The 15977-nt window shown below is 40.2% G+C and overlaps 1 protein-coding gene across 1 annotated transcript in view; it reads left to right on the plus strand.

Moving 5' to 3' along the window:
• LOC119795641 (proprotein convertase subtilisin/kexin type 4-like) overlaps positions 1-15977 on the plus strand; it is a 208408-nt gene that overhangs the window by 149522 nt on the left and 42909 nt on the right. The window contains exons 10-11 of the mRNA XM_038303717.1: positions 14449-14559; positions 14735-14828. Of these exons, the coding sequence (XP_038159645.1) occupies positions 14449-14559; positions 14735-14828 (205 nt within the window). The remainder of the gene's footprint in view (positions 1-14448; positions 14560-14734; positions 14829-15977) is intronic.

Raw genomic sequence — 15977 nt, forward strand, 5'->3', positions numbered from 1 at the left:
AAGCAGCGAGTTTACATGCAAAGGTCCCGCGGCGCGTTTTGAGCTGCAGGCGCAGCACGTCTGAGCGGCTGCAGCAGCGCGTCGGGTGCGTTTAACGCAGGGAGAGAGACACAGCGCTGATGATCACTGCTCTTAAACAGTTTATTGACGCCTAAATTAACTTAAAATGCAGAAATCTGCCGGCAGAATATGCAGTTTGGATTATTTAGATGAAAAACACCTACCAGCTGCCTCGGTGAACCGCTGCTGATGAAGGGATCCATACTGTCGGCGCATCCCTGGTATGTGGGGGTCTGAGCGGCTCCGACAGAAAAAATATTGAAGGCAGGATAATAATCTGAATGAACTGACTGCACTGATTACGTCTTCAGGTGTATTTTCTCACTTAAAAACATATTAAAACTACTTTATTCCCACTGATCACAGCAAATATAGCTGCAAGGCAGAGAAAGGATAGTGAAGCTCCGCCCAACGCGCCTCAGACACACTTTTGCAGCCAGAGCAGCAAAGCTGCTTCAGCCGCGCGTCAGTACTAACTGGTACAAGCAGCAAAAATGAAGCAGCAGACGCGATTTTGCTGCTTTTGCTGCGTGAACGTAGCATAACTGCACAAAGATTGCCACTGTGCTAGCAACGAGAATGCTTTTAACTGGGGGGTGTAGCAGTTCTCGCCGTAAAGCAAGACTGACTCTCACGAGACTTCTGAGCCTGTGGGTGCGGGTCGGTGCTCCTGCAGTTGCAAGTGCAGTATTTCCCCCACAGACCACCAGGGCGGCCGAGAATACCTTTGTTCAACCTGAAATGACTCATTTAGTCATCCATAACGTTATGGAACACATTAATTAACTGAAAAATGTTGCATACAGGTGCTGGTCATAAAATTAGAATATCATGAAAAAGTAGATTGATTTCAGTAATTCCATTTAAAAAGTGAAACTTGTATATTATATTCATACATTACATACAAACTCATATATTTCAGATGTTTATTTTGTTTAATTTTGATGATTACAAATGACAACAAATGAAAATCTCAAATTCATCATATCAGAAAATTAGAATATTGTGAAAAGGTTCAAAATTGATGGCCCCTGGTGCCACACTCTAATCAGCTAATTAACTCAAACCACCTGCAAAAGCCTTTAAATGGTCTTTCAGTCTAGTTCTATAGGCTACACAATCATGGGGAAGACTGCTGACTTGACAGTTGTCCAAAAGACGACCATCGACACCTTGCACAAGGAGGGCAAGACACAAAAGGTCATCGCTAAAGAGGCTGGCTGTTCACAGAGCTCAGTGTCCAAGCACATTAATAGAGAGGCGAAGGGAAGGAAAAGATGTGGTCGAAAAAAGTGTACAAGCAAGAGAGATAACCGCACCCTGGAGAGGATTGTGAAACAAAACCCATTCAAAAATGTGGGGGAGATTCACAAAGAGTGGACTGCAGCTGGAGTGAGTGCTTCAAGAACCACCACACACAGACGTATGAAAGACATGGGTTTCTGCTGTCGCATTCCTTGTGTCAAGCCACTCTTGAACCACAGACAGCGTCAGAAGCGTCTTGCCTGGGCTAAAGAGAAACAGGACTGGACTGCTGGTGAGTGGTCCAAAGTCATGTTCTCTGATGAAAGTAAATTTTGCATTTCCTTTGGAAATCAAGGTCCCAGAGTCTGGAGGAAAAGAAGAGAGGCACTTCATCCACGTTGCTTGAAGTCCAGTGTAAAGTTTCCACAGTCAGTGATGGTTTGGGGTGCCATGTCATCTGCTGGTGTTGGTCCATTGTGTTTTCTGAGGTCCAGGGTCAACGCAGCCACATACCAGGAAGTTTTAGAGCACTTCATGCTTCCTGCAGCTGACCAACTTTTTGGAGATGCAGATTTCATTTTCCAACAGGACTTGGCACCTGCACACAGTGCCAAAGCTACCAGTACCTGGTTGAAGGACCATGGTATGTATCCCTGTTCTTAATTGGCCAGCAAACTCTCCTGACCTTAACCCCATAGAAAATCTATGGGGTATTGTGAAGAAGAAGATGCAATACACCAGACCCAACAATTCAGAAGAGCTAAAAGCCACTATTAGAGCAACCTGGGCTATCATAACACCTGAGCAGTGCCACAGACTGATCGACTCCATGCCACGCCGCATTGCTGCAGTAATACAGGCCAAAGGAGGCCCAACTAAATACTGAGTGCTGTACATGCTCATACTTTTCATGTTCATACTTTTCAGTTGGCCAACATTTCTATAAATCCTTTGTTTTTATTGGTCTTCAGTAATATTCTAATTTTCTGATATGATGAATTTGAGATTTTCATTTGTTGTCATTTGTAATCATCAAAATTAAACAAAATAAACATCTGAAATATATGAGTTTGTATGTAATGTATGAATATAATATACAAGTTTCACTTTTTAAATGGAATTACTGAAATCAATCTACTTTTTCATAATATTCTAATTTTATGACCAGCACCTGTAGTGTCCCTTTAAATTTGTATTTAGAACATGTGCTTTATCATATTTCTGTGTTCTTATCTTGCAACAATATTGGAACAAAACTCCCCCCATATTGCTGGTAACAGAAACAGTATTTCTTTGGGGATTCATCAAGCTTGGTGTGTCTTCAAAATGTTGCCTTTCTTAGTGTCATGAATATGGATCTAAATACCTTTTCAAGTTTAGGATATCTATACTAATGGTTCTTTTAACTGATGTTAATGTTAGAGGATGTGAAACAGATGAAGCTACACCCAGTAAATATAATATGTTGTTAGAGTTATAATTATAAAATTATTGTGTGGGCATATGAAACATTGAAGAAATAAGATGCTACATTTCTGTCCTGTGATTCAATCAGGAGGGTCATAAACTTTTATGACCTGCATCCAGTAGTCCACTGTTGTGTGACTTCCATCCAGCCAGATGGTCATTTCACACTGTCTTATGACCTGCATCCTGCCAGATAATAATTACAGGGTTTTCTATTTAAGACCTTCCCTTTTATGTTGTAAACTGTTAATAAAAGGCTTTGCTGTGAAGGGATCAGTAAGATAAGGTGCTGGTTGTGAGCCAGCAGTTCTTCTCCCCTGTGCAGAGGCTGACGTTGCAAAATCCCTGTCTGTGTTTGATCATTTCGTCCTCTTAAACTCTTAAACTCACATTTCTCTGGATTTAAACCCAACAATGTTATATTCCACTCCCATAATGTGAGAAACTTCAAGATTTAGCCAATAATTTCCTAAAATATAGCTGGAACCACTCTGGTTGACATGCCCATTGTTTCCCCATAAAACAGTTAAAAACTTGTATATTTCCTTTATGATACATTCGTCTTACTTTCACAAATTAAGGTCTTTACCAAAATTGTTATTTTTAATACGAACCAGTTTCAAAGCACTAAAACAGTTTTTTTATGAGCTGAAATTTGTTTAAACTTTCTTATGACTTCTCTTGTGAACTCACAGCAGAGAGAGTTTTTTTTTATATATATAAATACACTATATTGCCAAAAGTATTTGCTCACCTGCCTTGACTCACATATGAGCTTAAGTGACATCCCGTTCCTAATCCATAGGGTTCAATATGACGTCGGTCCACCCTTTGCAGCTAGAACAGCTTCAACTCTTCTGGGAAGGCTGTCCACAAGGTTTAGGAGTGTGTTTATGGGAATTTTTGACCATTCTTCCAGAAGCGCATTTGTGAGGTCGCACACTGATGTTGGACGAGAAGGCCTGGCTCTCAGTCTCCGCTCTAATTCATCCCAAAGGTGTTCTATCGGGTTGAGGTCAGGACTCTGTGCAGGCCAGTCAAGTTCATCCACACCAGACTCTGTCATCCATGTCTTTATGGACCTTGCTTTGTGCACTGGTGCACAGTCATGTTGGAAGAGGAAGGGGCCAGCTCCAAACTGTTCCCACAAAGTTGGGAGCATGGAATTGTCCAAAATGTCTTGGTATGCTGAAGCATTCAGAGTTCCTTTCACTGGAACTAAGGGGCCAAGCCCAGCTCCTGAAAAACAACCCCACACCATAATCCCCCCTCCACCAAACTTTACACTTGGCACAATGCAGTCAGACAAGTACCGTTCTCCTGGCAACCGCCAAACCCAGACCCGTCCATCAGATTGCCAGATGGAGAAGCGCGATTCGTCACTCCAGAGAACGCGTCTCCACTGCTCTAGAGTCCAGTGGCGGCGTGCTTTACACCACCGCATCCGACGCTTTGCATTGCACTTGGTGATGTATGGCTTGGATGCAGCTGCTCGACCATGGAAACCCATTCCATGAAGCTCTCTGCGCACTGTTCTTGAGCTAATCTGAAGGCCACATGAAGTTTGGAGGTCTGTAGTGATTGACTCTGCAGAAAGTTGGCGACCTCTTCGCACTATGCGCGTCAGCATCCGCTGACCCCGCTCCGTCAGTTTACGTGGCCTACCACTTCGTGGCTGAGTTGCTGTCGTTCCCAAACACTTCCATTTTCTTATAATACAGCTGACAGTTGACTGTGGAATATTTAGGAGCGAGGAAATTTCACGACTGGATTTGTTGCACAGGTGGCATCCTATCACAGTTCCACGCTGGAATTCACTGAGCTCCTGAGAGCGACCCATTCTTTCACAAATGTTTGTAAAAAAAGTCTGCATGCCTAGGTGCTTGAATTTATACACCTGTGGCCATGGAAGTGATTGGAACACCTGATTCCAATAATTTGGATGGGTGAGCAAATACTTTTGGCAATATAGTGTATATGACAACAATAATCCTCAAGCTACATCTGTTTAATCCCCCCAGTTGGTGCTGTAGTATTGCATCTAGCCCAGACTACTGCTTCAGTGTGTGTTTTGCCCGGTTTGACAGCCAGACACTCTGGATGAGAGAGGGGAGGTTTTCTGCCAAGCGTTTAGTTCAGGTTACTCTCACAGCTTCCCCTTCCCCTGCCCGTTTTCTCTACCCCACAAGGGCAGAGACATTTTTTAAAGGACTGTACCTTGGTGTGCATCCAATAAAAGCTCTCCGTCCATTTTCATCTTCTTTTGAATCTGAGTTTGAATAACACCGGAGCTACAAATCAGAATATGTCACTTTGAGTGAGGTCACGGGTTGTAGATCACTGCAGCTTCCAGAGAAAATCTCCTTGTGTAAAACATGGGGACGGCTGGCTGCTGCTTTGACTGATGGCTTTAGAGACTGAGAGGGCTGTCCGGGGTCCATTCTCCTGAGACTAAGTCCACGCTGGAGCCAAACCCCTCATTTTCCCCCCTGCAATATATTTCATTAAACTTTTAACTCTTCACTTGCTAATTCACTTGACATTTTGAGGCTGAGCTGCTGAGTGTGTCTCCCTGTGTAATTTAAGACCTTAGAGTATGCTCCAAAAAATGTGTATTAAATAGATAAAGCTGTGAAACATCGCAGCAAACTAAACTAAGCCGAGCAGCACAGCATTTCATGGTTACAACACTACGAGTCCCAGTGGCACAGATATAATTAAGACCTCTTCTTAATTACTTAATAAGCCTAATTAGTAACATTTCTGAGCCATAGATTTGGCTGCAAGAGCGTTGAAAATCAGATGAGTATTAAGTCTATTTGTTATTTCATTTAAATCCTAATGTTAATGAAATTAGTGCATTATGATATAACTGAAACAAACCACGCTGGGATTGACCAAAAGGCCCTTTTATGCTCCTGATAAGCTTCTGACTAAGAGGCACAAAAGGAGGAGAGAAAATAGCGGAAAAACAAAAACCTCTTTTCTTCTGGCCGCAGTAGGCGCGTGCCATCTTTCTGAGTGCTCATTGTTTGCGCTCATTGTTCGGTTTGCAATAGTCCGCGCCCAGATGTGAAGGAGAGGTGTGTGTGAAACTGACAAACATGAAACTGCTTCGTTGTCATCAAGCACTGGGGCTGCTGCTGCATTCCCGGCCATTTCATTAGAAGTTGTTGGTACCACAGAAGGTGTCACCAACCTTTTCAGGCACTGAACAGATGGTGTCCCCCTTTCTCTTTTTTTTTCTTCTTTCTTTTTTTTTGAGGTCCTGCCAATGCCCACACTGTGGCTCCTGGGAAAATGACCTAACTCACAGGCAGCTGCTTAGTGCGGCTTGAGTGATTCTTTACAGCCGCTCATATTTTTTGGGAGGTGGGGGGGGGTATAGCAGGATGTACCACCGCAAACAAGGGGTGAGATGGCTGTAGCTACTAAAATCTGTTTTGGTTGCATTGCGGTAGTGGTTAAAAATCTGTGTTTTGCACGCCGTCCGCGACCCCCGGAGATCTCGACGCCTCCGCGCCGGTCGCGTTTAAGTGCACCTTCCTCTGCTTTTGGCAGATGGTGTGAATATCAACCCAGGAAAGGAGCTGAGAAGGCCGGCTGAACAAAGAAGTGAAAAGAGGTTCCGCCACAGTTACAAAGAGGCCCCATGGAGAGGTGGGGGGGTGGAGTGGCCTCCGTCCTAACGGATAGAAAGGAGAAAAGGGGAGTAAGAGTTTACGAGGGCAATTGCAGTTGAGCAGTGAGAGTGGATGGTGAAAATGCGAGAGCTACAGATTTGATATCCGAGGCGGGGGTCGGGGGGGTTTAACATGCTTCGTGCTGCGTGGACAGAAAATTGGCTGTCACCCTGTAGCCGGCTTGGCTCAACCTCTATCCAACTACGCAGGAGGTGGAGGAAGAACAAGTTGAAAATTGGAAGGCTGTGTTTTCTGACTAATTACTTGATAAGTCTTATATTATGTGGGTTTGATTGAAAATAGTTGGGTTTTTCTGTGTCACCAATGATCAAGTGCATTCTAAAGTTCTCCACTGTATCTAAACCCCCCCCAACCTGTCGTAAATCCTGACCTGCTCACCTCGGTACTGAAGTGTACCCATAGGGTCTCCTGTTAATTCCATTTCCAGCATCTGACAATGACAACATGGCAGCAAAAAATGAAAAAGGACCGGCTTCTCCTTGAAAAGCGCCTCAGCTCAGTGGTGCGGCTCCATCGACATGGCAGGAAACATAAAATCTGTCGTTTTCATCACGTTTCATCTTGAGTAAACTTGTTTCGTGCAGCTTTCTCTATTAGTTATCTGTTAATGCGGGTTTATGACCGTGGAGCAGGCCCGATCGATCAGCGGGAGCTATAGGATTTAATAGGTGCAGCGCTCCCGCCTAGGGATACAGGCTTGGGAGAGTATGTTTAATCACTGAAAGGGACGAGGGTGGCGAGCGGCGGCCACCAGCAGTCTGTTATATGAGAAGTCATGGTATCAGTTTGCCCTGCGCCATGTAACATCCAGCAGAGAACAGGTGTTATTGTTTTTGTTGCAAAGAAAATGATCCGAGATCAACCAATCCAGAACTTATTTTAAAGTAATGTCAAATCTTTATTTGAATTCAAATAGATTTTATTCTAAAGCATGCTTAGTTTGAGGGACTGCCTTCGAGTCAATGAATCGATGCGATCAACTGGTTTTCCTTCGGTAGAAAACTTTGAATCAATTTTACTGCATGATCTGGTGAACTATAAAGTGCCTTGAGATGACATGTGTTGTTAATTGGCGCTATATAAATAAACTGAATTGAATTAAATTCATTCAATTTCATTGGCCTTATAGTTTGCTTCTAAAGATAATAACTGAAAAGTACAGACACCAGCTACTTTAGCATGTACACCTTGCTAGTACTGGGTTGGACCCCTTTCGCAGTTAAAGCTTTGTTGCATAGACTGAATAAGATACTGGAAACATTCCTCAGGGTTTGGTCCATATTGACATGATAGCATCATGAAGGTATCGGCTGCACATCCATGATGCAAATCTCTCGTTCCACCACATCACAAAGGGGCTTTATTGGATTGAGATCTGATGGCTGGGAGGTCATTATCAATAATCCACTCTGAGATGATTGGTAGGATGTGGCTCGTTATCCTGCTGGAAGTAGTCATCAGAAGATGGGTACGCTGCGTCAAAAAGGAATGGACATGTTCAGCATCAATACTCTGGTAGGCTTTGGCATTGGCACAATTCTCAGCTGGTACTAAGCTGGCCAAGAAAATATCTCCCACACCATTACACCACCATGAGAGTGCACTGCTGATACAAGGCAGGATGGATCCATGCTTTTATGTTGCTGATGCTACATTTTGGTTATGGCAAACACAGAAAGAAAGATCTCCTCCTTGCTTTCACAGCTGTTAGTCTTTAAGGAAATATGTTTCTATGCTTTATTATATAAAACATTTTTTCCATTTTTTAAGGTAAACAAATCAAGCTTCCTAATTTGGCTGGAAAACGGCTGTAAAGTATTGCTCCAGATTCTCATTTGGATTTATATCTGGACTTTAACTAAGTCCCTGTTTATTTGATTCAGCTCTAGTTGTACGTTTACAGGTGTTGTCCTTCTGAAAGAGAAACTTCAGATGTAATCAGCACTTTCTGTTGAAAGACATTATCTCCACAGCATGATGCTGCCACCACCATGCTTTTTTGATTAATACTATCCTCTCCTGTCAGCTTGGGTAAATTGTCATGTCTTTGTAGGCTTTCAGGTGTGCCATAATCTTTCAATTTTTTCTCTGTGCTCTGTCGGGGGGTTGACTTTTTCCCAATAAGTAAATTGATTGTGCTAGGCTTTTTTAGGGGTATCGGGATAAAATTAATTGACAATAAACCCATAGCATTTTTCTACAACTTAAAATTAGGCTCCAGTTTGTTTTGGTCCATCTTGCAAAATATTAACGAGAACATTTTTTATTTTCTTCTGGATTTCAGTTCAATTTAAAAATACTTCATCAACCCCCAAAAAGGAAAAAAAGCAACTTTTGTGGGGTTTTTTGTTGCGGCAGATCAATTTCTATTGCAGCATTTCTAGAGAAACCTTTGACTGAAGACTCTCTGTTGTTGTTCAGCAGTCTTGCGAAGTGGATGCTCAGGGATTCCAGAAAGTTCTTCATCTGATGAAGGATTCCAAAATTTCTGGCTGCAACTGGGGGAAAAACAGAAAAAAGCAGCTGTTCAAAGGTAGTTTACCTTTTCAAAAGTTAACATTAGTGCACAAAAAACACTTTCCACACACGACTAGAAGGAATCTACAGCTGCAGAAAAAGCAATCCATGATCGCAGAGAAGGAGCATGGACTCGTGGTAGTGATAGCTTACAGTATATTGGGAACCTCATGGTAATAAATCTGCACGCATAAAACATTAAAAATGCATGTGGAGTGAAGTTTATATGCATTTGTTTTAAATAAAACTGCTCATTTCAGTATTTATGATGCGTGTGCACTTTTGGCTGACTCTGACTTCATTTCCACAGGCCAAAGCCAAACATTTTTGTTTTATGTGGTTTTCTTGGATTTCACTGGTACCCTGTGATTACCATCTTTTTGTCTAGAGCCCCTAATATGTGTGAGCTCCCTACTTAGCACAGTTATTATATTTTGTGTGTTATCATCGACTGAGAGACACATGAGGTGAGAGATTAGAAAAGAGAAAAGAAGGTTTTGTCGACTTCATCTTGCACCGGCGTGTAAAGTGAGAACAAACACAAGTGCTATGATATAGCACAGCGATCTTTTCTTAATCAAATTCATTGTGGCTGGTTCCATTAGTGCCATCCCTGACACAGAATTCATTTATGTGAAATGAAAAGAGTGTGACAAATATAAAAGTGTGGATACACCTCCAGGTTCATCGTGAGTAAGTAATTATACCTGCAACTTTTGGACTGGTGATGCATGTGAGACTTGAAATTGTCTGTTGCCTGCTGCAGATTTCTCTTGGTTTAACAGTTTGCAGCAGCGAGACATAAACTGATGGCTGCAGTGATGAATTCCCTCTGTGTTCTTTTTTTTTTTATATTTCATGAGCTTTGAAACTCAGAAATATTGATTCATAACCAGTCTTGAAGTTTCAGTATACAATAAAACAAGACAAACTACTCTCAGGATTGCTTTCCCTCTGCTTTCAGATCTTTCATACTGATTGGTTAAAAAAATAAAAGAAAAAAACACACTTTCTTGTTTTCTTCCTACACGTTTCATCAGCTTACTTTAGTTTTTACTCTTCTTTTTTCTCAAACCCTCAACGCATTTGAACTTTCTGCACATTTCAACCACTGCCTGGCGCTATTATGTCGGGACCTACATGTTACAAGTCATTGGTGGTGATAGTGGCTGATTAGATTGTGTCCATTGATTGCTCTGCGTGTTGTTAGGACGGTGCTGCAGCTCCTTCTTAGATGCAGTGACAGTCGGGGCCAGAGGAGATAGAGCCTCATGCAGGGCAACAGATTGAGTTATTGATCATCGCTCATCTTTCTCCTATCCCAATCTTCTCTCCAAGGGACCCTTTCATTGGGATAATGAATTTCACTTATTGTAGATTAACAGTGCAAAGTCTGCTTTGTTATAATGGCAGAAATTAGCAGTTTCTTATGCCCTCTAATTTTCTAAAAGGGAGAGAAAATGGGGACAGTTATGGCACTGTTGCTGTTCTCTGTTTAAGCAAAAGATTATAAATATGGACAATTATGCAGATTATAACATCCAAATGTTGGATCTTGATTTCATCATGAATGGATTAAAGTGCGAAATTTAAGTGATGGAGAAGAGCGAAGGAGAATTTCCAATGACGCCATGTCTGTGTGAAATATAGGGGCAAAATATGAGAATGAGAGAAGATTATTCTGAAGTGATGATTAGTAAAGAGGGAAGAAGAGGTTGATAGGCAGTGGTCATACAGTCACCAGGCAGAAGCGCAGCTTAAAGGTCGGCCATTGTGTCGCCAGCATCAAAATTGGGTTGGTAAAGAATGAATAATGAGTCTTGATTACGGTCAGTGAGATGGAACATTGCTTCGAATCAATCCGCCAGACAATTACGGGCAGCACAAACCGCAGCTCCGGCCCAGGCGGCAGGAAAGGACTGTGTCAGAGGACGACGTCTCCTTCATCAATAACTTGTTGCCTCTGCATGTTGTTCTGCTCCTGCAGTGTCTCGGCTATATTTCCAGCTTGCAAGTACAGTTCTGATCATGCAACGTTAGATCCTTTTTAAGCTTTTAATTCTGCAACCAGAATGTCATTTTTCCAAAGCTAAATTATCTTTTAATAAGTTTAAATCAGAAATTGCACATACAAATGATTTTTTTTTTTGTCAGCTTAAAAAATTATACACACAGAAAATATACATACACCCTTACTAACATATGTTTACTTTTTTTTCAGCAAGTTGCAGAAGAAAACATTATTATATTTTTAATCACCAACTGTGGCATGATTCTGGTTAGGTATTTGATCATATAGTTAGACATTACGCAACCTACTTAATTAATTTTGAAGCTATTCTTTATTAGTTATTTGGAGAGTCATGATCTTTTCCTGATCATGAGGTTACGTTATGAACGTTATCGTATCGTTTGATCTCCTGTAAAGAGCTCACTCGGGACAACATCTTTAAATAACACTTCATAACTTCTAAGCATTAAATAACCATCAAACATGACAACAGAAATGACAGAAATTGTAATCTTACTCAGATCACAGAAGTTGCTTCTAAAGAATTACAACAGTCGCCTTAAAGTAACAAATGCATGACTGATTTCTCAGCATTATCCAGGATAAGATATTTCTATTTTCTACAATGCACTTCTGAAGGTACCTTGGGTCCTTCAGTGTTTTCAGCAAGATGTTGCATATCTTCTCTGTCTGTTGTAGAGAATCAGATCTTTTCTGCCATCATCTGCTTTGGTAACAGTATCAGAGCAAATGACTAACAGAAACTCAACAAGCTAATAAAGAATGCCCTGTTCTATGAATTCCTCTAGAACCTCTGGAGATGATTTTAGAAAAAAACATTCCTCATAAAGGGAAGAACACCATGAACATCCGAGAACATCCTCTTCAAAACACTGTTAAAAACAACAGTGTCTTCAGTTGAAGTCTTGTATACATTCAGTGTAAGACGTGCTGCTATAGAAGATACTTCCTCCCTTTAGCTATTCACATTTCAACCAACTTGTTGAAAGAAATTCTTTAAACCACTTATTTGCAAGCAAATAATGGCATATAGTACCCATATATGCAAGCAAACAACTCATTTTGCAAATGGAAATTTTTTAAAATTTTACCCAGAAAGGACATTTACAAAAAAAAAAATGTATTTAACCCTGTAATGCCAAATGTATGATATTTGATACATACGGTTTCTGAAATGTTTTGCGTCTGACACCTTTTGCATAATTTAACGGTAAAAACTTTGCTCAAAATCCTATTGTACACAATCAGATATACCTGATAACAGAGGGCAGAAGACCACACAAAAAATAATCTTGACTTATCGCATAGTAATAAATTATTATTATCAAAAATACATTTCTGTTTTTTCTTTTTACATATTTTGTTAAAAGGCCAAATAAGGACTTCAAACCAAAAAAAAAAATAATTTTCTGTTTTGTTTTATTCTTGGATCGGGCTTTAAAAAGTTAAACGTTTTGTTTTCTCAGGTTATATTTTTGTAGTTTACTGTATGTATTTTTTTTTTTTTTTTTACACTACAGATTTTTACAGATTGAGTTTTACATATTACATTGTTTTCACTTCTGGGGGCGAGCTTTTCTCTAGAGGGATTTTTGAAAATGCAATACTATTACTCTACATGAAAGCTATCAGCAACATTTTATTGGTACACTGCAAATGTTCGTATTGGGCAAGAAGTGAAGATAATGTAATCTGCAAAAAATGTTATGATTTTTTTTTTTCAAAGTTTTATTCCTAGCTTGCATTTTTTTTTTTTTTTTTACAAAACATTTTCTTTGCTTGCAACAACAATGGAACAAAATTCACTCCATATCCCCTGGTAGATTTTGTCTGCTTTTACTTTGTCAATATGCTTCTTCCAGTGACGGCTGCTTCTGTCATAAACAGAGGAGGATCACTGGTTTTAATTGAATTCAAAAGTAGCGTTGTGCATCAACAAATGTTGAAACACATAAAACACATTACTACAATGAGTGAAAATAGCTGTTGTGAAGCACTCTGAAATTGTAAACTCCAGAAACCACAGCAAGAGTTCAGCACAGGAATGGCCATATTTTTCCTTCTCTAGTCTGAGTCTTATGAGTGCCTGGCCGCTGTCAGTCAAAGCTTTCAGCCTGTTCTCCCAATCCGCATCAAATAGCCAGCTTCACGACCCGCCCACACCTGCTCATAGACCATTTAGAGGCTTAGCCTCAATTAAGGGATGGCTTTTTGCTTATTATCCAATCAGAGGCCTGCTTTCTACTGGTTGCTTCAATGCACAAAGACTCAAACCTCAACTGGGATTTCTCCTGGAGGCTGGCAGGCAGCATCCTGCTGCACCAGAGCAAAGGGGAGGTTACGTCCGAGATCACATTTAGCACCTATTTATTACAGTTTAAAGACTATATCAGGGTTTCCGTGGGTCATTCAAAATCATTAAAAGTCATTGAATTATTATTATATTTTCTAAATTAAGGCCTTAATTGGCATTAAAATTCGTTAATGCTGTATTTTTATAAAAAAAAAAAAACGTTATAAAAACAATTTCGTCAGAAGAAGAAGCTTGAGGCGAATAAAAAGCTAGAGAATGGGAAAATGCTTATTTCAACGAAAGTGGCTGGAAAATGAGGAAGTGGGACATGGCTGCAGCCTGTTGGTGGTTGGATTTATATATATATATATATATATATATATATATATATATATATATATATATATATATATATATATATATATATATATATATATATATATATATATATATATATATATATATATATATATATATATACATATATATATATATGGGTGCTTGTTGATGGTTTTAAATTATTATTAGTTACTCATTCCTGTATAAACCCTCTCTATTTATGAAGTTAAAAATTTAGTATTTCACCATCTATTTTACGAAACAGGGTAGGTTTAGCTTCCCTAGTCGCCAATGGTTTCTTCTAATGAGAAACAATCTGTGGAGACACACAGATTAGGATTATGCAGCGAGACCTTCAGACCTTAAAGATTTAAAACTCTTTACCTAAACTAAAATGTCAAAATGTGCAAGGAAACAGGTAAAGAGGATACAACAGTAAAAGTTTTTCCCTCAAGTATTTACTGTAGGAGGATAAGTAGGATAAGTAACTTCTGACAGTACATTTTTAATAACGTATCTAAAATCTAGTGTGTGTGTTTTTTATTTTCCTATTAACTAAAATTCCAACTGATTTACATCATTTGAAGAAAACCAAATCAGCAAAAAATGTATTGATTACCTGGATTTAATTTAGAATCCAAATCTGCCAGGGATTTTTTTTTTGGGGGGGGGGGGGGGGGGGGGGGGGGGGGGGGGGGGCTTAACTGTACTGTTTCTGACAGGAACCGAATTTGTTAAATCTATTGAAATACCATAAATGATTTAATTTAGCCCCTTTCTGCTTGCTGCAGGTATGGTTTTGGAGTGCTGGATGCTGGGCTGATGGTGCAGCAGGCTGCGCGGTTCCACAGAGCTGCTCCACAGAGAAAGTGCAAACAAGAGGTCACATTTAAATCTCCCAGGTACAAAACCTTTGGATCTAACCCTTTAACTGCCTGGTCAACCAAATCACTGAACACTTGCTTATAGAAATTCTGGTCAGAAACTGGCATTATGGTGTCCTGCTTAACCCATCAGTTGCTCGTTAAATCTGCAGGGCTTTCATGATAATAATGATTAACATTATTATTTTTGCAGACTTTTCTCTGCTAGAGGTCAAGTGAGCATCAACATTGAATCTGATGCCTGCCAGGGGACAGCCAATGAAGTCAATACGCTGGAGCATGTGCAGGTAAGGTTCTTCTCAGTATGTCTTAGTCTCCTCTGATATAAAGTATGATGGAGATGATCAAAATATGGATGTAAAGTACTTCTCTCATAAGAGTTTATGTTTAAAATTTCCTACATTATGAATTTGCAACAGCAAATCTGCTACTGAGTTATCAAATTACCTCTTCCTTTCTTAAAATGATTTAGCCCACCCATTAAAATTGTCTTTACTGGCGTGCAGGTGGTGCAGTGGTTAGCACGCCCGACCCCTGTACAGAGGTCTACGACCTCGATGCGGTCAACCCGGGTTCGAATCTGACCTGTTGTCCTTTGCAGCATGTCTCTCCCCTTCTCTCAAACCCTCTGTCTTGTCAGCCTACTGTCGAATAAACGAGCCACTAGTGCCATAAAAACTCAAAAAAGGAAATAATTGTCCCTACTTAACAGATTCATCGCTATCTTTTATAACTTACTGCAAATTTAAAATAATATTAACAATGACCCTCCCTTTTCAGAGGCATATGCCAGTATTGGGTATTGCAGGCCGACAACGACCTCAAAGACTCCCCATTACTATGGGCTGGACCTGTTTTGGGGTTCACTTTGCATGTTTTCTAAGCCATCACCAGGCTTTTGTTTTTGCCACTCTATAAGCCTGGAACTCAAGGCTTCTCGAGACATTTTGAATTGAGAAAGCTTCCTGGATGAGAAGCGAAAAATCTTCAAACTTAGAAAACAAAGTCCATTGGTTTGTTTTTTAATTTTTTAAACTTTTTTTGGAATGACTATGACCTTGATGATTGAGAATCTTCCCCGGTTGAGATTGTCGCCTGCAGGAGTTTTGACCTTCTATATTTTGGCATTCTCTTAGAGAGCCAGACATTTTCTCCGAGGACTTCCACAAACCTGTAGCCTGATAAACCAGACAAAATGTGAGATGAAAGGTGTTATTTAGTCTGGCACCGATGAATGAGACATCGGAAGATTGTTGATGAGAACAACCCGTTGTTTTTCAAACCATGTCTGTGCCTATTGGCCAATGCTCTGACCAGAGATGGGAAGTAACGAAGTACAAATACTTCGTTACTGTACTCAAGTAGATTTTTCTGATATTTTTACTTTACTACTTATTTTTATGGCGACTTTTTACTTCTACTCCTTACATTTTTAC

Source organism: Cyprinodon tularosa, unplaced genomic scaffold (genome assembly GCF_016077235.1).
Source record: "Cyprinodon tularosa strain WSP-4 unplaced genomic scaffold, ASM1607723v1 ctg519, whole genome shotgun sequence".
In the NCBI taxonomy this organism is placed as follows: domain Eukaryota; kingdom Metazoa; phylum Chordata; class Actinopteri; order Cyprinodontiformes; family Cyprinodontidae; genus Cyprinodon; species Cyprinodon tularosa.